Source organism: Camelina sativa, chromosome 12 (assembly GCF_030686135.1).
Source record: "Camelina sativa cultivar CO46 ecotype springtype chromosome 12, ASM3068613v1".
NCBI classification, from domain to species: domain Eukaryota; kingdom Viridiplantae; phylum Streptophyta; class Magnoliopsida; order Brassicales; family Brassicaceae; genus Camelina; species Camelina sativa.
Window position 1 is genome coordinate 18,741,368 of NC_141891.1, and position 23,410 is coordinate 18,764,777.

The 23,410-nt window shown below is 34.7% G+C and overlaps 5 protein-coding genes across 8 annotated transcripts; 1 reads left to right on the forward strand and 4 right to left on the reverse strand.

The window, feature by feature from the left end:
- Positions 1-2,146: 2,146 nt before the first annotated feature.
- LOC104773051 (putative polyol transporter 1) lies at positions 2,147-4,189 on the reverse strand. The gene is made up of 3 exons (XM_010497599.2): positions 3,967-4,189; positions 3,516-3,862; positions 2,147-3,420 (listed from the first exon to the last, which is right to left on the reverse strand). The coding sequence occupies exons 1-3, from the start codon at positions 4,091-4,093 to the stop codon at positions 2,359-2,361; spliced, it is 1,536 nt and encodes a 511-aa protein (XP_010495901.2). The 5' UTR covers positions 4,094-4,189; the 3' UTR covers positions 2,147-2,358.
- A 1,104-nt stretch (positions 4,190-5,293) lies between these two features.
- On the forward strand, positions 5,294-8,695 carry LOC104773041 (cytochrome P450 97B3, chloroplastic). Its single transcript, XM_010497590.3, has 14 exons — positions 5,294-5,609; positions 5,843-6,023; positions 6,118-6,225; positions 6,311-6,395; positions 6,487-6,728; positions 6,824-6,997; positions 7,062-7,109; positions 7,184-7,243; positions 7,330-7,416; positions 7,505-7,593; positions 7,676-7,767; positions 7,884-7,945; positions 8,032-8,181; positions 8,325-8,695. The coding sequence occupies exons 1-14, from the start codon at positions 5,467-5,469 to the stop codon at positions 8,541-8,543; spliced, it is 1,740 nt and encodes a 579-aa protein (XP_010495892.1). The 5' UTR covers positions 5,294-5,466; the 3' UTR covers positions 8,544-8,695.
- Positions 8,650-11,744, reverse strand: LOC104773050 (putative serine carboxypeptidase-like 30). Its single transcript, XM_010497598.2, has 10 exons — positions 11,415-11,744; positions 11,144-11,251; positions 10,958-11,053; positions 10,698-10,790; positions 10,506-10,597; positions 10,100-10,396; positions 9,723-9,856; positions 9,535-9,630; positions 9,140-9,245; positions 8,650-9,007 (listed from the first exon to the last, which is right to left on the reverse strand). The coding sequence occupies exons 1-10, from the start codon at positions 11,689-11,691 to the stop codon at positions 8,840-8,842; spliced, it is 1,467 nt and encodes a 488-aa protein (XP_010495900.2). The 5' UTR covers positions 11,692-11,744; the 3' UTR covers positions 8,650-8,839.
- A 5,500-nt stretch (positions 11,745-17,244) lies between these two features.
- On the reverse strand, positions 17,245-18,826 carry LOC104773040 (extradiol ring-cleavage dioxygenase). Its single transcript, XM_010497589.2, has 3 exons — positions 18,270-18,826; positions 17,755-18,134; positions 17,245-17,677 (listed from the first exon to the last, which is right to left on the reverse strand). The coding sequence occupies exons 1-3, from the start codon at positions 18,504-18,506 to the stop codon at positions 17,485-17,487; spliced, it is 810 nt and encodes a 269-aa protein (XP_010495891.2). The 5' UTR covers positions 18,507-18,826; the 3' UTR covers positions 17,245-17,484.
- A 182-nt stretch (positions 18,827-19,008) lies between these two features.
- Positions 19,009-23,168, reverse strand: LOC104773039 (protein FAR-RED IMPAIRED RESPONSE 1). Of its 4 annotated transcripts, none has more exons than XM_010497587.3 (8): positions 22,814-23,168; positions 20,277-22,520; positions 20,135-20,188; positions 19,937-20,005; positions 19,780-19,842; positions 19,618-19,686; positions 19,490-19,537; positions 19,009-19,393 (listed from the first exon to the last, which is right to left on the reverse strand). In XM_010497587.3, the coding sequence occupies exons 2-8, from the start codon at positions 22,401-22,403 to the stop codon at positions 19,340-19,342; spliced, it is 2,484 nt and encodes an 827-aa protein (XP_010495889.2). In that variant the 5' UTR covers positions 22,404-22,520; positions 22,814-23,168; the 3' UTR covers positions 19,009-19,339. The 4 variants fall into 4 exon arrangements, with proteins under 4 accessions (XP_010495889.2, XP_010495887.2, XP_010495888.2 ...); XM_010497585.3 differs by having other exon boundaries at positions 22,714-23,079; XM_010497586.3 differs by having other exon boundaries at positions 22,676-23,048.
- Positions 23,169-23,410: the final 242 nt, after the last annotated feature.

Sequence of the window (23,410 nt, forward strand, 5' to 3'; positions counted from 1 at the left end):
AAATTCTAAATTATCATATTATTTACTTATTTTTGATTTTAAGTTATTAATTATACAAAAAATAGAAAAGGGGATTAAGGAAAATATACAGTTAATTATTAATTTTAAATTTTGTAAATACTCACTTCTATATAAAGATAGATCGTCTTATATTTAAATAATTTATTCAAAAATACTGCTTTCAATTTTGTTTAATTGGGAAATTTTTTTTAATGGGAATGTAAATTTTTTTATTTTTTAAACCAAAGTTTTCTCCTACTTTTTACCCTTTTCAGTTGGGAATAGGTAAGATTAATATGTTGACCCAAAAAAAATTAATATATGAGTTCTAATACTGTATTTTAAAATATATTGTTTTATTTAAGTTATATTTTTATCTTTGAATTATTTGGGATTCATATATTATCGTGCTTATAACTTTCTATTGTTTCTTTACTTATGTCAAATTAATTTTCTTCTAATTTTCTAACGGTTGGTCATAAACCCTTTTTTTCAAACATAATTGTTACCATTATTCATTCAATCCCAAAGGGAGATAACGAGTAGGAGCTCATCAGCCTAATGGATAGACAAAATAGGCTAATCAAACACAAGCTTACAACAAACATAGATAGATAGATTAGAAAAACATAAATTGTTGTTGATAGATCCATAGGAGCCCAAAGACTATGACACCCTGGTTTACGAAAAGGTTTAAAGAATTGATTTGGCCACATATGTCAGCAAAATGCACTTATTTTTCCGGTCAAGGGTCCGGAGAGAACTTCATGATGGGTGACTTTCCTGGAAGTGATTGTCGAAACTGTGCAAGTGAGGACAAAACACAGGAAAATATCATTTGTTGATTTGTAGGGTCGGTAAACAAGTTTTAAAAGCCTCCCAGACGTAACAAACCGGCCATCGAATATGGGTGGGTCCACGGACCGGGAATAGATGTAGGGCCCACTTAGGAAGGTGGGCCGATGGACTGACAGTGGACATGGGCTCACTAAGCAAGGTGGCGGTTGAGGTGTTACAGAGACAGAGGCTACATCATGGTGTGTCAAAGATACTTCTACGAATATATTGGAAAATTTAACATTAGTTACTATCAAAAGATTTTGTGACGTTAGAGAAAGGTTTTTACTTTTATTGGTTGTCGGAGCAAGTCATTTTGAGATAGCAAAAAGACGTGAACTCCACACAGGAGGAAGGCAGAGCCGAGGTTCTCTCTATAGTAGAGAAGGTTGGACGCAAGGTTATCTCTCCAAGGGAGGAAGGTGGAGGAGGTTGGACGCAAGTTTATCTCCCCAAAGGAGGAAGGCGGAGCCAAGGTTCTCTCTACGATGGAGGAGGTTGGACGCAAGGTTCTCTCCATAAAGGATGAGGGCAGAACCGAGGTTTTTTCCATGGTGGTCATATATTATTATGATGATACATCATTGATTAGTATATTATGTAATATATTTTTTATTCAAAATGTTTTTCGAGCCAACAATTTTAGTAATTAAAAAATTATGCATGTAAAATAATTGGCTTAATGTGTTCATACAGACATTTTCTAGGTAGTGATAAAGAATATATTTGTAACATAAAGTATATTTAGGGGTAAAAAATACACTTTTAATAGTAACACGTAAAAGATTTGTAAATGGATATAAATTAGTGTATTATAACAAAAATAAAATTTATAAATAACGTACAACAAATTTTAATTTAAGTTAATTTAATTTATAAAACTTTAAATCCGCATATCGGGCGGATCCTCATCTAATTTTGTATAAAATATATTTTTCTGCCAATATACTGTGAAAATATGAATATTCTTATATTATAAAATTAAAATATTATTAATAAACATAATTTTTATTTATTTTTAAATAAAAAACGAATTTCAATATTTATTCTTTTTTTGTTTCATTTATTCCTCATCAATTTTGGGAGAAACATTTTTGATCTGGTGTTTATGAGGAATGTAAAGGAATGATAGAAAATAATATTCTTTATAAATGGTAAAAGTTTTGAGGAATGAAGAAGAATATCATATTCTTCCTCATTCTTTTCCTAAATTTTGGTTACCATCACTTTTTGTCCCACAACAAACACACTTTTGAATCATAAATTTGCAAATAACTGAAACGTACCTTAAAAAATCGTCCGAACAAAGTAATCAAACATATGTGGCATTAATATTAACAGAAATTACAGATTAAGAGTTTCTTACTATTTTTATTAAAGCTATACAAAGTGATCGATTAAACATGGCAAGTCAAATCCTCTATTAATTTTATTTGTAGTCGCACTCGCCTCATGAAGACTCGGTTATGAGAATCTTTTGACGTTCCATTGACCAAATAATAAAATGGAAACAAATTTTGTTCATTGTTCATCAACAACTTCTTTATCCTTGCTCATAATATTGTTCTTTTTGTTTGCGCTGTAGCTCCCGAAGAGACTCTCCATTTCTTCTAAAGCCACACCACGTGTCTCCGGAAGGAAAGTGAAGAAGAAGACCCATGCAGCGGCCGCAACTCCAGCAAAGAGAAGGAACGCACCACCGATGGTGAGACCCTTAGCAAGAGACAGAAATGTCATTCCGATAATACCACTCATAAGTCTATTCAACATGACTCCCAAACTTGCACCTTGAGCTCTTAGCCTCACGGGGAATATCTCTGAGCAGTACACCCACGTCACGGGGCCTGCACCTATTGAGAATGTTGCCACAAAAGACATCACTATTGTAACGCTAAGCCCTATAGCCCACTTGATAGTTTGTCCGGGGTTCCTGTTGATTACTGTGAGGCTAGTTCCAAGTGCAGTCAAGGAAATAAACATTCCCCCCATACTTGTAAGCAACAAGGCACGACGTCCAAACCGATCAACCACACAAGTCCCTACCACGATGAAGAGGGTCTTCACAACTCCGACAGCCACCGTAGCTAAAAGCTGGTCATTCTTGGATCTTAGTCCAGCCTTTGAGAAGATGGTCGGAGAGTAAAGCACGACCGCATCGATTCCAGAGGCTTGCTGGGCGAAGTGGATGCCAAGGCATGCTATTAGGATGTGTCGAACGGACGGGGTTGGTCGGACAAGAAGGTCCTTCCATACCCCTTTCCCAGCAGTCTTCTTGTTTGGCAAGACTACAACATCGTCTGTCATATCATCAGGGATTCCAGCCGCACGTTTGATGTCATTGAGCCTAGAGATGGCTTCTTCTTTAGTGTTTGAGGTTTTGTCAAGAACTTTAAAAGCATCTCCAATGCGACCTTGTAGGACTAGCCACCGTGGAGACTCCGGCATTGCCAACACTCCAATGGCTAGGAGTACCGCGGGAACCGCTCCAATGCCTAACATGAACCTCCAGCCGAGATGCTCGGGTAGCTTGGAGAAGAAGTAGTTGGACACATATCCTAAAAGTATACCAATGTTGATAAATATCTACATAGAAAAAGAAACATATTATCATCAACCTCCATGTAAAATTCTATATATATATATAGTTCAAATAATAATAAAGGTAGAATCTATTGTACCTCAGGGAAAGAGCTAAGGAAACCACGTGAAGAAGCAGGAGCCACTTCAGCGGTGTAAACAGGTGCAATCATCATAGCATAACCGACACCGATACCAGCTACAAAACGACCCACCATAATGAAAGGATAGTTTGTGGCAAAACCCATGAGAAGAGCACCACAAAAGAAGAAAGCTCCTGCCAACACTATGGTATATCGTCTTCCAATCCAATCGGAAGTTCTACCGGCTGCGCCTGAACCGATTAGAGAGTAGATATTTAGAATTCCCATAAGAATCTCAAGTTGTATGTCCGACAGTTTCAAATCGTCTTTTATGAAAATTGCAGCTCCACTCATCACTCCTATATCTGCAACATCCATAAAATGTAAGGATAATTATCTAAACCGTAAAATCAAACCAACCTTGATATGGGTCGTTAGTGAAGGATAAGAATTCATAACGAATACGAACCGTAACCAAGGATGATAGACGTCATTGATGCTAAGATTGCACAAGCAAAAGCAAATCGGCTTCTATTCCCTCTTGGTGGCTCGGGCTCCGCAACAACAACACCTCGTTCTTCTCCTGAGGAACTCATTGTGCCCACCGTAATTGTAAAACTTAGAGTGCAAAAGTAAATGGTAAGGAGAAGAGAGTGTTATTAGTAGATTAAAAACTAAGTTTCTTGTGAGTTACGAAATCTATTGGAATATGAGAATTTAAATAGATGTGCAATGCTCACAATTGAAGCCAACTAAGATCACATGTTTTAGAAAATAACAAACGAGCAACCAGTTAACTAATCAGTTATAGAAACTATTTACTTGAAATTCCATTGATAGAAATCGGATATTAAGTTACACATGGTTTTACTCTAATCTATAAGATTTGTCCTAAAATTTGTAATTTATAGTAAGAACAGATCATTTAAGATTTTAAGATTTGTCGTCTCACTTTTATTTGGTTATTTACCTTATCTAAATTTAGAAACATAAGTAAATAGACATCTATATGGTTCACCTTAAACAAGATGTTGTCTCTTTCTCTCCAATCACTACCGCATATTTAACTATAATCAGTTTTTAGAGTTATGAAAAGTTTTCTTCTCTTTCTCTTTGTCCCTCTTTCTTTAGCTGTTTTTTATCATCCCTCTAAGAAAAACAAAATACACATAAAGGCCAAAAAAACTGATAAAAAGGTTAAAAAGGTTATGAGTTTTTCCAAAAACATTTAGGTTTTTTTTGGCCTTCATACACTAGCATTGTTAAATATGCATACAAATACAATGCTAGTGTATGAAGGCCAAAAAAAACCTAAATGTTTTTGGAAAAACTCATAACCTTTTTAAGTAAAAAAGATTACTAGTCATACCAATGATACTAGTATGCAAAAAAATCGCACATCTTAACTAAAATAATTTATTCTTTATACTCTCTCTAATTTTTCTTTTTTCTGTTTTTTTATATCGTAGTTGGCCATTTAACTGTGTAATTGATTTACAAGAAATGGAGGTTTGAAATACAACGAATAGAGTCATTAAGTAATATTGCCTAAATATATATATCCAAATTAAGATGAGGTTTAAAAATTTTACATCAATTTGATATAATATATGTATTGTAAAAACCAAACTTTATATAATAACATTCTGATATTACAAAATTTTTGGTTCGGTTCTTCAATTTCAGTTTCGGGTCGATACTTTTGGCTCAGTTAATTTACCAAACCTACTTTTGCGGTTTTAACCATCTGACCCTACTGACCATGTGCTAAATCTTTGTTGAGTAAGATATAGAAAGACACGTGTCAGTGTAAGCACTAAACAATCTTTGTTGCAATGCAAGTGCAATCTTGTGTCGTTTATGCTGGAAGTGGCCATCTTCAGCATATAGATAAAGTAAAGAAGTAGAAAACAAAACATGCTCAAAGTTCTTCAATCTTTAGAATTAGAGCTTCTCGTTTCATTTGAAGATGGTAGCTGCAGCCATGGCTTTCCCTGCCGCTGCTACTCATTCCTGTTACTTCCATGGCGGCGGTGTTCATCTGGGTAGGACCGATTACTCTCAGACTCTTTCCTCTTCTGTTAATTCCCGGAGAGCTTCAGTTTCCATCAGGTTGGGGTTTCTCTGCTTTATCCACCTTTCAAAATCTCTTTTTCTTTGCTTGCAATTTCAAGATTAGGTTTAGGTTTGATGAAATTTGGGGGCTTTTTGCAGTATAAAGTATTGATTTTTTAATGTGGGATTGTGAAAATTTAGAACCAAAGAAGACAAAGTCAGAGCTTTTGGAATAGTATAGTTGTTGTAAACGGAGTTTGATTTCGTGGGGAAAGTTTTTTTTTGGTTAGGTGTCAATCTACTGATACCAAAGAGCCAAAGACGAATGGTAACTTTTTGGACAATGCGAGCAACCTTCTTACTAATTTCTTAAGTGGTGGAAGTTTGGGTTCAATGCCTACTGCTGAAGGAGCTGTCTCTGATTTGTTTGGAAAGCCTCTCTTTTTATCGCTTTACGACTGGTTCTTGGAGGTACATATTATAATGTGGATTCATCATCTCAATGTTTTTACTTTTTGTTAACTAGTTTGTTTGATTCTGTGGTTTTTTTTTCTTGGCTTAAAAGCATGGAGGAGTGTACAAGCTTGCGTTTGGTCCAAAAGCTTTTGTTGTCATCTCAGATCCTATTGTTGCAAGGCATGTCCTACGGGAAAACGCTTTTTCTTATGACAAGGTAACCGGAGCTAGTATTCGATTGATGAAGAGACATTTCTTTTGTTTACTTCTGTACCATCAAGTAATGTCCTGTGTTTATCTAGGGAGTTCTTGCTGAGATCTTGGAGCCGATTATGGGAAAAGGGTTGATACCAGCTGATCTAGATACGTGGAAGCTAAGGAGAAGAGGTAGAAGCACGTTGTGATCTCCATGTTTTAGATATTGCAGTATCACAAGCCCATGGCACTAATGATTGTTTCCTTCCATTATGTGTTGTAGCTATAACTCCTGCGTTCCATACATTGTATCTGGAGGCAATGGTCAAAGTATTTAGTGACTGTTCGGAGAAAATGATATTGAAATCTGAGAGACTCTTAAGGGAGAAAGAAGTTTCAAGTGGAGAGGACGTGATCGAGTTGGATCTGGAAGCAGAATTCTCGAGTCTAGCTCTTGATATTATAGGGCTTAGCGTGTTCAACTACGACTTTGGCTCTGTCACAAAAGAGTCCCCTGTGATTAAGGTATTTGAATTTTTAAATCATTCTACTATTGAATTGGCTCTTTACTAGTCTTTTGAGGTATGCTGGTCCATTGATGTTTTCTGTTAACATCACAGGCAGTTTATGGAACTCTTTACGAGGCAGAGCATCGATCTACTTTTTACTTCCCGTATTGGAATTTTCCTCCTGCCAGATGGATAGTTCCGAGGCAACGGAAGTTCCAAAGCGATCTGAAGATTATAAATGATTGTCTTGATGGACTCATTCAAAATGCCAAAGAGACAAGAGAGGTATTTCACTTCTTTTGTTCTTGAGTCTGCTGTTCTGTTCTCATTTTGTTATTTCTTCTCCCAGGAAACAGATGTAGAGAAGCTCCAGCAAAGGGACTACTCTAATCTCAAGGTTTATCTAAGACTCCTTACCTTTTTTTAATCCCATTATGAAACTCCTCTGATTGTATACTCTTGTATCCATAGGATGCAAGTCTCTTGCGGTTCTTAGTCGATATGCGCGGTGTTGATATTGATGACCGGCAGGTAAGATTTTTCACTTTCTGATTAACAAACTTACTTTTACTCTTTTGTGTTTGGTTTATCTGTTTTTGACACAATTGTTTCTGCAGCTGAGGGATGACTTGATGACTATGTTAATTGCTGGTCACGAGACAACAGCAGCAGTTCTTACATGGGCTGTTTACCTTCTCTCACAAGTATGCACTTAACAGTCTTTTTTACATTTTTTCCGTGGCTGCTTTAAACCTCATTGTACAGTCTTAGCATTCTTTTTTAAATTTGCAGAATCCTGAAAAGATTAGGAAAGCTCAAGCTGAGATTGATGCCGTGCTTGGTGAAGGTCCACCCACTTATGAATCAATGAAAAAGCTCGAGTACGTTAATTTGAAAGACATCTTCTTTAAATCTTTTCTTTTGGTCTCTACTTAAATCGTTGACCGTTCCATGCTTCTGCAGGTACATACGACTGATCGTTGTTGAAGTCCTTCGTCTCTATCCTCAGCCACCTTTGCTCATCAGACGCACTCTTAAATCAGAAACCTTGCCTGGTATATTCAAATTTTAAACTTGCTAAGCACTGACAAACAAGAAAAGGCTATAATGATTATAACACATCATATATCTCTATTTTACCCATGTCTTTCTCTACTGATTGCATTCACAGGAGGGTACAAAGGTGAAAAAAGTGGTCATCAAGTTCCAAAAGGAACTGATATCTTCATATCTGTGAGTGGCAGTTTCTAAATGTTTCGTCGTTCCTCAATAGAAACCCGGATTTCTCTTAGAATCCCCTGTTGTGTATTTGCTTACAGGTGTACAATCTCCATAGATCTCCATACTTCTGGGATAATCCCCACGAGTTTGAGCCCGAGAGGTTTTTAAGAACAAAGGAGAGCAATGGAATAGAAGGATGGGCTGGCTTTGATCCATCTCGAAGCCCTGGAGCTCTATATCCGAACGAGGTGAAAATCCAAAATTTGCAAATCTTTCTCTTAGTGAGGGATCACTCTTTCTACATACGTAAAGCTGAAAAGTTCTCTGTATTTTAACTCTCGTATGCCTTGTAATAAGACTGACCTTTTGAGTTGTATTATGATGAGAACAGATCATAGCAGACTTTGCATTCTTACCATTTGGTGGAGGACCAAGGAAATGTATCGGTGACCAGTTTGCCCTAATGGAATCTACCGTTGCACTAGCCATGTTGTTGCAGAAATTCGATGTTGAGCTGCGTGGACCGCCGGAATCCGTTGAACTCGTGAGCGGCGCAACGATTCATGCCAAAAATGGGATGTGGTGTAAACTAAAGAAAAGGTCAAAATGAAATTTAGGAAAGGCAAAAATACCTCAATATTAACTTGAAAGAGTGTAAATGGGAGACAAGAATTGCTTATGATTCAGCAAACGTACATTTTGAAAATTACTTGACGTAGTGTTGAAAGCTTTCCTTTGATCATAATGATCATTACATAAAAAGTTACATAGTAACACACATCTTCGGGCTTACAATCTTTATTTATGCATGAGCCATATCTGACAAGTTCACATTACAAAACCCCACAATCTTCAAAACCTTCTGAAACCTTAAAAGGCTCCATATATGAGTACCAAATCATCTTTTTAATCCTGGATTTTCGACTCTACCCGTGAGGACTGCAGAGGAACCCCTTTGATAAAGGCCGAGAAAAAAGCGAAGGAGCTGCTTGGTTTGAAGCTAGGCACTGTATGTCCAGCTCCTCTAAACGTAGCAAATGTTAGACCTTCATATTCTTGAACCCACCCACTTACCTGTATTCTTTATTATTGCAGTATAAGAATCATCAAGAAACTACGTACCGGTCTAATCATAATCAAATAAGAATCTAAGTTAACCGATTAATTAGAGGATCCATCATATGTGAATTGTGATCATGTATTGACCTGTTTCTCATGGTACCATGGTCTCCAAGCTTTCTTTATGGGTAAGCCAAGTGTGTTTAAGCTATACCGAGTTCCGAGCACTGGAACACATCCGTCTGTGTCACCACTGAGAGCCATCACAGAAAGGAAACCAAGCCAACGGTTTAGTGGGATGGCCGTTATGTATGTAGAGTAACAAAAATTAATGTCTTCCATATATAAAGTAGAAAAGCTTTAAAATGTACAGTGGTAACATGCGTAAGAAGCAACACATTTTGTTATTACTCTATTTTCAACACATTTTTTTTTGTATAATAAAAATCCTAGTCATTGATTAAAATTAAATAATCAATCTTGATGAATAGGAGGATATGACTGATTTTTAATTTTTTGTTTTATGAATGCATGTAATTTACCTGTAAACCCATATCTTTAATCCTCCCGCGATGAGTTTCTCGTATATAGGCAATACTGAGGTCACTAAATACGTCCAGTTATGAAAGATCTCCATGCTGTAATCTCATAATATCAAACATTTTCAGACAAGTTTTATCGTCTATCATACAAAAAAAAAAAAAGGAAAAAGAAAATAGATAACACATACTTGCAAATGGTCCAGTTCTTGAGATTGACTCCATCACTTGCGTGAAGAGCTTTCTGAACATCTGCTCTGTTATAATATATTTTCACGTAATCGTCTAAACATGGGTCATATCCACCCAAGCGCCTTCGTGGCATCTAAAGCATGCAAACAATAAAAATTTGTTACGTTTACTTGGTATAGCTTTTTAATACCCTCTATATTTTATAAAGAGTCTCATTTTACTACTTTTTACACAATTAAGAAAAATTTGATAATTTTGTTATACCCTTTGTATTAAAATAAGTATTAGTTTGGAAATGTAAATTTTGGCGTAAAATAAAAGAATACTTATTTTGTTGATGTGATAACTTAAAAATATTATACACATACGGACATACCCTCTTAGATTTAATGTGGTAATCTGTATTGAATTGTGCTGATGCCAAGTAAGACGATTGCGCAGAACTTCCTTTACAAGCGGAGGTATAGATGCTATAGATATCGATCTCGTTGTACTGCTTGTCAACTTCTGCCATGGCTTCATTGCACTCAACATTGCTCCAAACATCGTCGCTGCTAAAATTGCACAACTTGTTTATGTTTCTATGTGCCTCGTCCGATATCACTGCGTGGCTCCATGCATAATCCACCCAGCCTCTCCAATCATCTGGATTTGATGTATCAGGATTCCCCAACTACATAGCCAATTTGAACATATGATTTGAATTTAGGATCTCGCAATGCAAATTTTATAGTTTAATTTATTTAGTCACACTTAGCTAGTATTGAGATATTCAAACTTACCAAAAAACCCTTAAGATTGATGTGAAGCGACAAATCATTGTTCTTTTTATTGTTATCGTACACAACCTCTGCTAACTGAGGTACGTATATTCCTGCAAATTTAAGTATATTCACGTTGGCCAAAATAATTATAAAACCGCATTAGACATACATACTAGTTAAAACTTAAAATAAGATGATTTTTATTTTAACCTGCGTAACTTTCTCCTGCAATATAGAACTCATTTCCTCTGTGCTCTGGGAATCTCTTGAACCAGTTACAAAGAAAAGTGTATGCATCTTTTTCTGATGACAGAAAAATAAAATAAAACATACAGTTATGTTTTACTAATATTATGTATGAAATCCTTTAGTTTTTAAGGACAAACTAAGACTATATAGTATATAGTATGAATAATAGACACCACTTTTAAGGACAAAAAGAGCATATATAGTATGAATAATAGACCTACTTGTAAAGTGATCATCAAGATTTAGATAATCGCTAGTTGTGTTTGAATACGAAAACCCAATGCCAACGGGAGATTCTAAAAACAGCATGTTGACCTCTGCATGCATAAGCAAACCAACCCTTTTCATTAATCATTAAAAAATTATATGATGATAGCAAAATTGTACTTATAATAAAACAAGATTACCTTTATTCCATGCGTATGGATTAAATTTAAGTCCCTTTTCGTTGGTGTCCGCTAGAAACGGACCAATTTCCTGTGTTGCTCCATATCCCACAGAAGAGCACCCTGGACCTATAACAAAAGTCCAAATGTTCTCGCCCATGAGACAACATAAGAAAATTACAAACTTAAGTATGCATGGAAACCGCGTTATGCCGTTATCAGTCTATTATTTCACATGTTATCATTACAAAATAAATATTACAAATTTTATTTGTAATTATATCGTGTTTACCTCCATTAAGCCAGAGAACTAAAGGTTTCTCTTTAGGGAGATCCATGGCCTCAAAGAACCAATAAAATAAAGCTCTTCCGTTGGATTTATCGACAGGAACATAACCAGCGTAATGTCTGAAACTCACATCAGGCTGTCCGGGCAAATCTGTCACGAGATCTGCCTCTTTGGCGAAGAGACTTTTATGATGTTGTCTAGCACACGAAACCACTTCGACTAGTATTAAAAGAACAGTAAGCCACAATAGATTAGGCATGCTCTTGGTATGATAATCCATTTGAGAGGTTTTGGTTGTGAAGAAGATCTAAGACTAAATATGTCTATTTATAAGCTAAGAAAGCTCTAACATTATATGTCTATTATATAAGCTACGATCATGAGATTTTCGTGTGCTTTTGAATTTTTCTTAATTAAAATTTTCATCTGTGAAAGACTAGCCTTGTGTGGTAATTAGTGGCTTTAGTCTGTTGATGTGGTCGCATGATTCCATCTTTTTTTCTTCACCAGTTCCATTTCTTTAAAATAAAACCTAAGGATAGGGAATAAATTCGTATATTGTTGATTAGTGGACGAAGCACTTTCTCTTTGATGGGGTTTAATTACGTCATGGTCAAAAGTAACAAAAATTTAAATAAACGTTATATAACCTAAGAAAATAGGCAGATTAATCGACTAAAAACAGTAGGGAAATTAAAAGGGCAATTCTCACAAAATAGCACAAAAATAAATTTTATTTACAAATTTAACATCTTATTATATAAATTCCAAAATAGCATAATATTTTGAAATTAAGTTTGGAAATTAAACTCTAATATCTAAATATTAAAGCCTACCTCCTCCAAACTATACTCTAAATATAAAATAGAGCAAATAAAAAAAAAGTAATTCTCACCAATTTTTTGTTTTTTCATCAGGAAAATTAAAAGGGTAATTCTCACAAATTGTGTTAAAAACTTTCAAAATGTTCCACATGTTGTTGACTTGTTGATCTACATTCAGGTTCAAGTGAGGATACAAAAGAAAAATAGACATGTTACAAATCTTGTGTCTTATATCAGTTGCACTACATTCTATACAAACAACTAATTTGGTAATAAACCGAAACATAGAAAAACTGAAAAATTATAAATCAAAAATCAAAATCTACCTCTTTTTTCTAACTCTCACGCCTTGTCTGCCTCTTTTGTGGTGTGGTGCAACCGATATTTCTTCCTTTCTTTTTTTTTGGTCTTGACACTGTTTTGTTTCTTCTCCTTTTTTATGTGATTTCGGCCAGAAAATCCTCCAATTTTTCACGCCTAGAGTCTAGAGAGAACTTAAAAACTTCAAGATGCACGTACTAGTCCTGCAGTTTTGTTGCTTGATTGAGAAACAAGTTTTCCTCCAATCTTTCCAATATCCACTTGATAGTGTCTAACAAGTCCTTTGAGCGACTTATTAATAATTCTTTCTCCAAAATTTTTTTTGTACCAATCCATAGTATCTATCATGCATTCAGCTCTAGAAATTAATTTGTTAGAGACGCTAAAGAGTTTTATGGAACAATAATCTCAGTCTTATGGTATATCCAAACTTTGTTATCAAGATATTTGTGGAGCCTATGGACCTCAGAAAACATATCCATTGTTGAGGTGAAGGATTTTTGAACTAGATTCTTTAATGCATATATGCTCGTTGACCACTGGTATCACGTCTTAGAGTTAATTAAAACGGTACCAAACTCGATTATGTCCTCTCCCAAATATTTCAAAGTGATAAAAGCAACACTCTTATTTTTGTCAATTTCAGCCATCTACTACACAAAAAACAAAACACATTTGTTTAATAATTAAAAGGTTAATTTCCGTATACTAAAAAGTATATATATACTAGAAGTCATCTCGTACTACGCACGAATTTAGCTTACATTGTTGTTCAATTTTAGTAATTTGAAGATTATTAGTTTTTATTCGATTAGTCAGCAAGCAATGGTTATTTTTGTGATTTTAAGATATACTGGTCATCTTAATTTTTTTTTGGGTTCATTTTTTTGATGTTACATGAGTTTAATATCATTTTATATATAGTTTTATAGAGTATTTCAACACATGGAGAAATTTTTGATTGCATAGTAGAGTGTTTATGTTTTTTTCTCCCTTTAGATTTTCAAGACATATTAGAGCATGTGCATTGGTGAGAGATCCATTGAATTTCTCAACATATAATATTTTTTTTATAATACAGAGAAATTTAGGAACCTCTTTCTAATATGAGAATTTGTTAGAAATATCATTTTTGAGATACCTTTTTCTTATTTTCATTATTGTCCTCTTTAACACAAATTACAATATGTTAATTTAATTTTAGAATTTTTTTTAGGTCTAGGTTCTCTATTTTACATTTAGGATATAGTTTTCATGGGGTAGGGTTTAGTATTTGGAGTTTAGAATTTAGAATTTAGTCATTTATACATAGAAAATGGGTATTATTGAAAATGAACAACATGAAAAGGTTTTTATTGAAAAGTGATATATGAAAAGAGGTATATTTGAAAATGCGCTATTTGATACTAAGATTCCTAAAAATATATGATACCAATATACAATTAACATATACTACTCAAAACTATAGAAGCCAAACTAATCAGATATAGTATAGAAAAATGCAACTCATATCTTTACCATGAGATAAAAAGACATCATAAGCTTAACAACATGTTTTTAAGCATATGATAGTAACATACATTTTCCTTTTTTATAATAGTTTAAATAAGTTTTTTTCTTAAATATGAAGACTAATAAGAAACTAAATTTACAATGGAGAGACTCATATGCATCGTCCAATAAAAAGAAGTTTTAGCCTGCTTTACAACATGAATGCCCAAAAGAAAAAGAAAATAGAGATTCTAAAATATAAGAAAGGAACAAAACCTAACATGTTCAACATATTAAATCATGATAGTTCATTTCTTTATGATGTAGTAATATTAATACAACCAACAAACACGATAACTTGAAGTAAAAATAAAACATGATTCAAGGCCCGACCCATAGGCCAAGCAAGTGAAACCAAGTATGGGAAAATCAAATTTTTTGGGGCATATTTTAGGCTAAAAGTATTAGGTCTTTTATGTTGTAAAAAGGAATTATAAGTTCAGTTATTATTAGATTTTTTTAATATAAATTCGAAAAAATTTAGAAGTCCAAATTTTATATTTTATATAAGAAAACAGTATATTATTCATGTAGATATATCCAATTTAAGAATGAAATTTTATTAGGTTTATGTAAGAACCTATTTCATCTTTTGAATTGTTGATGAATGAGCATTAGATTAATGTTAATTAAACCTGTTGTTACTGAGATTTAAAGTAAAACTTAATTTAGAAAAACAAATTTGAAACTCTAATAAAAAAGTTTCCATATTCGAAAAGTTATAAAACAATAATGAGTTGTTAGGCAATATGATATTTATTTTCATATAAATGTTTAAATGAACATGAAAACATTGAAAAGATTAAAAAAATGTGAAAACGGACTACAATATGAAATCAATGAAAATAATTTTTATATTACTATTTTTATAATTTTATTTACAATAATAAAAAGGGTTTTTAAAAGACATTGGCGTATGACATCCAAAATTGCCGGACCGGCCCATGGACCTATTAATATAATTCTTCTTATTATTTTCAGTCATTATATTTTTGGAAAGACATTAGATAATTAGGGATTGAATTCTAATTTTATGGAAAACAGAATGAATTATACTTTTATGGAAAAAAATTGGTAAGATCTAATGAAGAATAAATGAGTAAGCAATTATCAAATTACTTACGGAAAACATCTCACCATTAGATTATATAAGATTAGAGGCCAGAAACTAAGAAGGAATGGAAACCCAAAATTTAAACTTTGAGCCAAAAATTTATGAATTGATAAGAGAATTGGAGAACACATAAACATCCCATAATCTAACATAATCTAGAATCCTTTCTTGCCTATGAATCATTTATAAGACTAAAACCCATAAATAAAATTTATACATAATTTCAAATTTGTTCTTACCCCTGAATCATACATAAGATTGAAACCAATATTTATCATTTCAAAATAAACTATCAGTTTTTTCCAAGGATGAAACCACAAACTAATAAATGGTGGCTTTAGATCATAAAAAGCCTACAACTGGTTCTTATTGAAGAAGGAAAAAATGAAATGTTGAGAGTTTTTTGTTTTGTTTTATGGGCCAGTAGTTACTTAGGTCCAAAGTACAAATAAATTTAGTTAATTAGGTCCAAACAACAAAATTAGACAGGTGTTAAATAGATAACATGCCAAGTGTCATCACCTTAACAAAAGTTGAGAAAAACCTTCTCATATTATATAAGATATATATATAATCGCACTTCAAAATGTACTTCAAAAAATTTCACTTAGTTACACATCCATCATATCTACTAGAAATTCAAATCATAACATTTGCAATAAAATTTAATATTTTTAAAAATAAAATAAAATAACAATGTATAATCACTTTTTAAAAATAAACGTATGGAAATATGCTATAAATCTTTTAGAAATGGTTGAAAGCAAAGACATTTGTATAATATCTTTGAATTATCATATATTGACCATATTAAAATTTATTTGATTAGACTGTGAAGTATATGTTGACAAAACAGAAAGTAAAAAAAAAAAAAAAAAAAAAAGACGATGAATTATTGTGTTTTGGGGGACCATCGGACCTAATTTCTCCTTTTCTCGATCAGGCTTGGAATTCAATCCGAGTAGTGGTGTAAGAACTTTAGCAAACAACGAATATACCACTACACATGGTTTATATTAATAATTAAGTGATTTTTACCACGTTTGCCAAAACTAAAATGGATTTTCAATTAATGTGGACACTTTAATCCACTCAATAAATCGTAAAATATGCATACGTTTTACTCTTGGCTCTTTGCTTAGTTCACTTGACAGCTAGCTGTACGTCTCGGCAATACTTTGAAAGCATGTTTTTGAAGATGTGAGGACAAATAAACAAAAGAAAAGTGGTTATTGGGATATGACATGGTCTCAAACTTTGTTTGGTGAGTGAGAGGGAAGTCATAAACTGTACTCCAACATAAATAAAATGGCCATATAGTGAAGTGTGTAAATGATCAAGTGTTAAGTTAAAGACTCAATGATATTTTATCTCTTAGAGTTTTTAATGTTGTTTCTTCCATTCGATCTCCATTTATCCTCTTTTTATCTTTTTTTTTTTTAATATTCTATTAAATATGATATAATATATGTATATTTATTAAGAAAATATATCCTTTTCGCATATTTGAAACATGAACAAAAATTACATGAACGAGTCATTATAAGAACCATACAAATTTTGAATTAATAGATGTTCTTTTTATTTAGGTTTGTTTCACGATTGGATAATAATTCTTTTTTGTGACTTAGTTGGTTTCACATTGAATCTACTGTAACTTAGATCTATTTTTCTGTCTTTTAGTTGGTTTCACATTGGATATATTTTTCTATTGATTAGTGTTTGTGACCTGTTGAATACTAGGATGAGTCATATTCACTAAGCAAACCTCTTGTGAATACTAGGATGAGACATGAATTCCTAGGATGTATGAGAACTTGACAAGTACGTGTTGTAGTGCATGTAGCATTACATAAATTATATGAAACGTTACATGAAACCAGCTACTAATACAATTGTAAGAAACCGCTCATAATAAGCACCAACACAATTTTAGAATACTTTTGACTAATCGTCACATAGACATAGTGACTAGTCACCATAAATAACAGCAGAAACACTCTTGAGATTTTATAGGTGCAGATGATGAACAGAGAAAAACTAATACAGAGATAAAGTGTTACAAATGCTTCAGTTTGTATATGTATACAAAGATATAGAACACAATTATTTCAAATTCACATGGCATATTCATACATAATAGTACAGACTCAGAGGATCTGTATTTGTATACAAGAGTCAAGATAGGATTGGGGTTATTAGATGAACACACAAAAGCTTAATTAATCAAAGACAAGTGAAGGAGATGAAGCTTGAAAATGTTTCAAAGAGGAGAAGTGAAGCTATAGGAAGAATAAGACAAGGTACCAAGTTGCCAACTTGTGTGGATTTGCTCTGCTTTTGCATCTGCACCCGCTGCACCCATCGCAACATGTAACGGATACAAATGCTCGGGCCATGGATGCGCCATTTTCGCATTTGGAGCTTTCACTTCCCACTCATTCACATCTCCATATCTGAAATCACACACACACAATCAATGATTCCTTTTCATAAAACTAAGCAGCAAAAAAAGGTTTAAACTTTCTCTAACCTTCCTTGAAGTAGAGAATCTCTAAGCCAAGTATCAAACTCCAAAGCCCAAGGAACCGATCCGCCATGAGCGATACTAAAGTCTAGCTTCCTCAAGTTATGAGTAGCACTTCCAGAGCCAATGATAAGCACACCTTCATCTTTCATTGGAGCTAATGCTTTACCCATGTTATAATGATAACTCCCATTTTGGTTTGATTGAACAGAGAGTTGAACAATAGGTATATCAGCTTCTGGATACATCAACATAAGAGGAACCCAAGCTCCATGATCAAGTCCTCTCTTTGTATCTTCATCAACACGTTTCATTCCACCTTCTCTCATTAACAACTCTTTAACCCTCTTCCCTAATTCAATCGCTCCTGGGGCTTCATATTTCAACTACAAAAACATTCAAAAGACAGACCCAATAGATTTATAAAATCAACACTTTATGCATCATTCAACGATCTAAGAACCCTAATTGCGAATCTGTTGATTGACCAACAAAGTTAGGGTTTTTTTTTTTGTGGTTACCTTGTACATGGGATCAGGGAAGCCAGAGAAATCGTGGATCGTGGAATTGCGAAGAACAGTGTTAACGGTTGGGTATTTGGTGTCCCAATGAGCAGAGATGACTAAGATCGATTTGGGTTTTTGAGGAAGAACTTTGTGAGTCCATGATTTGAAGAATTGTCTCGCTTCTAAGGTATCATCTATGCTTAAAGTTGGAGATCCATGAGACAAGAAGAAGGTTTGATTCACTTTCTCCATTGGGAATTATTGTATCTCTCTCAAAGTCTCAACCTTGATTTTTGTTTCTTTTTTTGCAAATGTTTTGTTTCACCAACTCTGGTAAATTTCTGATTTTTTTCCCCAATTATTATCCTTTTCACCAAGTCTGGGTCACGTCACACCCACCAAACACCAACGACCGACCAGGGATGGAGTGTCTTTACGGGATTAGCAATTAAACAAAAAAAATTAGCTCGTCTCCTTTGATACTTTTTGAGTACTTCCTTGGTAAACTTAACAAGGAAGAGAATTCCAAATCAATAGGAGACTTTTGTGTATCTTTTACATAAAAGTGTTACAGCCTACAGATGTGAATTTGTGTTTCTATTTATAACCATACAAGCATGTGATTTGTTGTTATACAACAAAATTATGTAACTAGTTTTCTCTAATTTTCGTAATTCAACTCTTGTTATGTTGCATTTGAAGATAATTTTGTTCAAATTTAATCATCTCTATTCTCTAGGTTGGCTCCTTTGACTAGTTTGGTGTTTCCTTAGTAAAACTTAACAAGGAAGATAATTCCAAATTACAGAGGAGACTTTGTGTATCTTCTAGATAAAGTGTTACAGCCTACAGATGTTTCATTCTATGTAATCCCAAATTATTCAATCAGATACACAATAATTCACCCACATCCACACATCAAAAGCAGCCAATTCCCATAATGTACAGAAAGAACCAATCTAAACGATTTCGTCTTGTCATAGCAACTCAGCTCCAAGAAAGAATCTGGAGTTTTTTCTTCCTCATGTTTGAAACAGCTTCTTCCTGAGACAAACCTTCTCTCAAAGATATTCAGTAACGTGTTACTACAGCTGCCTTGATGAATTACCAGGCAATTGGGCAGATCTTAAATGCTCTTCCTGAAAGAAAAATCAACATGTGGTTAAAGCACAAAAACATAATAATCCTCATTCAAAGTGAAGCAACTTGGCAGAATCTATTCAGACAGCTGAGACCTGTAAATTGTAATTGAAATTGGGAGGAGGCCTGAAATCCATTTGGCCCTGCGCCAGACAATAAAACGAAAAATAGTTACTAATAAGACCATGCTTCTATTATCAGTTTGGAGGGTTTTATAATGTACCAGCCCAGGCATGGCTTGCTGATTCGCAAAGAAACTATCCTGCACCGGTGCTATGGAGTTCAGTTGTCCCTGAAGTCGCATAAACCATAACATATCATATTATTAACTTATACAAGGCACATATTTTAGCGACTCAAGAATTCAAGTATATACTAAACCCACCAGGCCTTGGATGGTTCTTTGATTAACATAGTAGCCTTCGTGAGGTGGCTCCATTAAATTTAACTATATCCACAGTTAAAACAGGTTTGAGTATCAGGGTAGAAAAAGATGTCGAAACGCTTACACAGATTTGTAAAAATGAACTAACATAGCATACCAATCCTTGACCGTTTTGTTGAGGACCATAGTAACCATTCATGCCCATTCCTTCTGAACTTATAGTTTCCTACAGAAACGATTAAAATATTTAAACTATAAAGTGATATTCAAGACATCCTACTCTTTATCTCATATAAGAAAATGCACAGTAACAATGACCAAATTAAATTACAGAAATTCAATTCAAAGCACAAACCATTGGTTGCAAGCTCTGTTGTGATTCAAGCATTTGGTCAGCTTCTTGCTGTCCCTGCATAAAATCGATTTGATGAGCTTAAGCCTTTGAAACTAAGAACATGCACGACTATCAAATATATTGGTTTGCAATAAAAACCAACCTTTCTTTTCCTACAAACAGTCTTCTTTTTTGTTGCTTTTACGCCTGACATTTCCTGACTTTCTTCTTCATGAGCACCATTATTAAGCTGACTACTAGACTCAATCATGCTGTTTCTAGCATTATTCAGATCAACACAATTTTTCAGGGTCTCAACTAGCGTGCGCAATACGATGTTGTAGTTTTCTTCTGACACACAACCTTCCTCGCTTAATTCGATGGCTCGGCTACACAAATCATTATAACGCTGAACTCTGGTCTGTATCTGGTCTGCTCCTTCACCAGCCAATACTCCACTCTTAGCATCTTTTGTCCATCTTTTCAAAATATATTGAGGTGGGATGCTGGCGAAACCACACATCTGCAGAATCATCAAGGCATGCCGACAGAGATACCCTTTGTATTCAAACATACGGCAGAAACAGCAAAGTTCTGACTTAGATTTGCTCCACGTTACAAGAAATTCATCGTCTTTTTCAACGTCCTGAACTCTAAACGTAGCCATATTGTCATCTTCTTTTTCCTTTCTAGGATGGCAAGCAACAACCCCCAAGACCTCGACTTGAAATTTCTTAAATATCGTGTGGGTGTAGGTCGTTGCCATTTGCTTCTCCCAGGGTGAGGGAGACTTCAATGCAGGTTGCTTGTGGCAAGTATCAAAATCTGCAACAGATTCCTCTTCATACCTATTCTGCAGAATCGCACCATACTGCCTCAAGAACTCCTTCAGCGTGATTTTCTTATGGACGTACTTATCAAAGAAAGCGTTCACACTTTCTGAACGCTGAGATGTCGACATTCCCGCCAGAAACACACCGCTCATAAAAGTGGGCACCCACTTTTGGCGATGTTCATGCAACCATAGCAGCCATTCATCATTCTCAAGTCCAAATTGGCTGACCATTTTCCACCATCTCATATCAAACTCATCATCTGTCCAAGATCTAAAGATGCATTCGTTGAATTTCTTCAAGAAATTCTCGTGCCGCTTCATCACAATGGAGAAATATTCAGGAATCTTTTCGATCACATGCCATAATGCAATGCAATGACGAGTGTTTGGTAGGAGCTCTGAAACAGCGGCCATCAAGAATTTGTCTTGGTCAGTGAGTATAGCACTAGGAGCTCGACCACCCATTGCTCGAAGCCATGTTTTTATCAGCCACACAAATGTCTCCTTTGACTCATCAGCAACCAATGCACAGCCAAGTAACATAGGTTGGGAGTGATGATTCACACCAATAAACAAAGCAAGTGGCAATTTATCATTAAACTTGACATAAGTAGTGTCAAAGGATACAACATCATTGAAACTCAAGTAATCATCTCTACTCTTAGCATCAGCCCAAAACAGATTTCTCAAACGTTGCTCCTCGTTTAGGTCTATTGCATAAAAGAATTTGGGGTTTTCTTTCTTGATACGCTTAAAGTACTCAAGCAGTACCTGTGAATCTCCTTCTTCCAAAGCCAGATACCGACCCTTACCAACCTGACTGTTGACATCACTCTGAAGAAGAGGCCCGTTATTCTTATATCCCCCAGATTGCCTCGACATCTCAACATACATTTTCCTGGTCCGTTCACTAACTGCGTGCAAAATGTCGATATTATTCTTCTCAGCTAACTTGACATTCCTCTGAATCCGGAAATGATAAGCAAGGGCAGGTAAAAGCTCATGATTGTGATCCTTAATAAACTCATGAATGATCCATTTCCCATCGGCTCTTCTCTTCACATGCATACTCGCTTTGCAATCTGTTTTCTTGATACTCGACCTTCGACTACTACTACTACCCTCAGTCTCAGGAGTCACACCATATCTAGAACAAGCAAACTTGGCATCAATGAACTCTTTAGTCTTCTTAGAGCGTCGGCTGTTTTTAATCGAAGTAGTAAAACCCATAGACTTGGCGTATTCTTGATAAAACAAATACGCTGCATCATTAGACTCAAAGTTTATACCATTTCTTGGCTCATGATCCTGAACATCACCACTAAAGCCAAGATCCCCTCCTGCTTTGAGATCATCAGCAATTCCTACATCTCTGCTACTACTCGAATCAACCATAATGTCAACCATACATTCATCCCCTGCATGATCACTAACCTGATTCTCTTGCAAATCCATCCTTCAAGTTAGCCACATTCGGATTCACTAACACACTCCAAAGCAACTAGCCCACAACTAGCTCCCATGAAACTTGAAACTAGAATCTTTCCACTACTACATAATCTAGCTTAACACCTGAAAAATTGGCACAACCAAACTTCATAAGAACCATTGAACAGTTTTTATATTCGCTAAAACCAAAAAAACGAACTTTTCAAACATACTTATAGTATTAGAAAAGTTCCGATTTTGAGCAAAAACATTCACACAAATTGGTGAAAGAACTGAACTTTCAATAGAGCATCAGCATCAAAGATAGAGACTTTACTGTATCATAGAGGATGAAACCTGAGAATACAAATTAAGAAAGCACAAAATTTTATGGAAATTTCAATCCTTGAGGGATTGCTCTGGGCTTGGTGGCTTACTGCATTTTTTTTGGGCCACCCAGAGAGCGACAAAGGGAGGGAAGGCAAAATTGTGAAGTGAAAAGAGCAAAGCAGAGAAGAACACGAAAGGAGGCGAGTGAGGGAAGCGAAGCGAGTGAGGAACAAAGGAGCGTGAGAGAAGAGAAAATCTAGGGTTCGTTTATTTTTTGGAATTTTTAGGGATCTTGAACATGTTTTTTTTTTTTTTAATTTGGGGTTTCACTCGCCTTTACACGACGTTTGTTCTCGACGCGATTTCTTCTTACAGGCGCGTCTGGCGTTTAAGGCGCGTCGTCGTTTTAGGTTCTTTCTATTCGATCACTCGTCTAAGCGTTGCGTTTCCATATTTCGACGCGGTCAAGAATCAATCATTCAACAACATATATGTATGAGCCTATGAGGTTTTATTTTACTTCTATTTCTGTTATTTACGAGGTGAATGTTGTTTTTATTAGGTTGCTTTAGACTAATTTGGTTATTGTGTTACTATATACTGTATAATAAAACTTTAATTATACATTTATATTTTTAATTGTTTAATAAAACTGAATCAATGAAAATTGTCTATGGCCTACAAACAGTAGAAAAAATGTTTCT

Excerpts from the sequence above, each read along its gene's own strand:
- LOC104773050 (XM_010497598.2), bottom strand. The coding sequence starts at position 11,691 with ATGGATTATCATACCAAGAGCATGCCTAATCTATTGTGGCTTACTGTT. Across the intron at positions 10,598-10,697 it reads TGCAGGAGAAAGTTACGCAG|GAATATACGTACCTCAGTTA; the intron begins GTTAAAATAAAA and ends TTAAATTTGCAG. Across the intron at positions 9,246-9,534 it reads TTAAAGATATGGGTTTACAG|TGGTGACACAGACGGATGTG; the intron begins GTAAATTACATG and ends GATGGCTCTCAG.
- LOC104773041 (XM_010497590.3), top strand. The coding sequence starts at position 5,467 with ATGGTAGCTGCAGCCATGGCTTTCCCTGCCGCTGCTACTCATTCCTGT. Across the intron at positions 7,244-7,329 it reads TTGATATTGATGACCGGCAG|CTGAGGGATGACTTGATGAC; the intron begins GTAAGATTTTTC and ends TTGTTTCTGCAG. Across the intron at positions 7,946-8,031 it reads GAACTGATATCTTCATATCT|GTGTACAATCTCCATAGATC; the intron begins GTGAGTGGCAGT and ends ATTTGCTTACAG.
- LOC104773040 (XM_010497589.2), bottom strand. The coding sequence starts at position 18,506 with ATGGAGAAAGTGAATCAAACCTTCTTCTTGTCTCATGGATCTCCAACT. Across the intron at positions 18,135-18,269 it reads TCCCTGATCCCATGTACAAG|TTGAAATATGAAGCCCCAGG; the intron begins GTAACCACAAAA and ends ATGTTTTTGTAG. Across the intron at positions 17,678-17,754 it reads GATTCTCTACTTCAAGGAAG|ATATGGAGATGTGAATGAGT; the intron begins GTTAGAGAAAGT and ends GTGTGATTTCAG.
- LOC104773039 (XM_010497587.3), bottom strand. The coding sequence starts at position 22,403 with ATGGATTTGCAAGAGAATCAGGTTAGTGATCATGCAGGGGATGAATGT. Across the intron at positions 20,189-20,276 it reads CTGTTTGTAGGAAAAGAAAG|GGACAGCAAGAAGCTGACCA; the intron begins GTTGGTTTTTAT and ends GATTTTATGCAG. Across the intron at positions 19,394-19,489 it reads ATTTCAATTACAATTTACAG|GAAGAGCATTTAAGATCTGC; the intron begins GTCTCAGCTGTC and ends TTTTTCTTTCAG.
- LOC104773051 (XM_010497599.2), bottom strand. The coding sequence starts at position 4,093 with ATGAGTTCCTCAGGAGAAGAACGAGGTGTTGTTGTTGCGGAGCCCGAG. Across the intron at positions 3,863-3,966 it reads GTCTATCATCCTTGGTTACG|ATATAGGAGTGATGAGTGGA; the intron begins GTTCGTATTCGT and ends TGGATGTTGCAG. Across the intron at positions 3,421-3,515 it reads TCCTTAGCTCTTTCCCTGAG|ATATTTATCAACATTGGTAT; the intron begins GTACAATAGATT and ends TTTTCTATGTAG.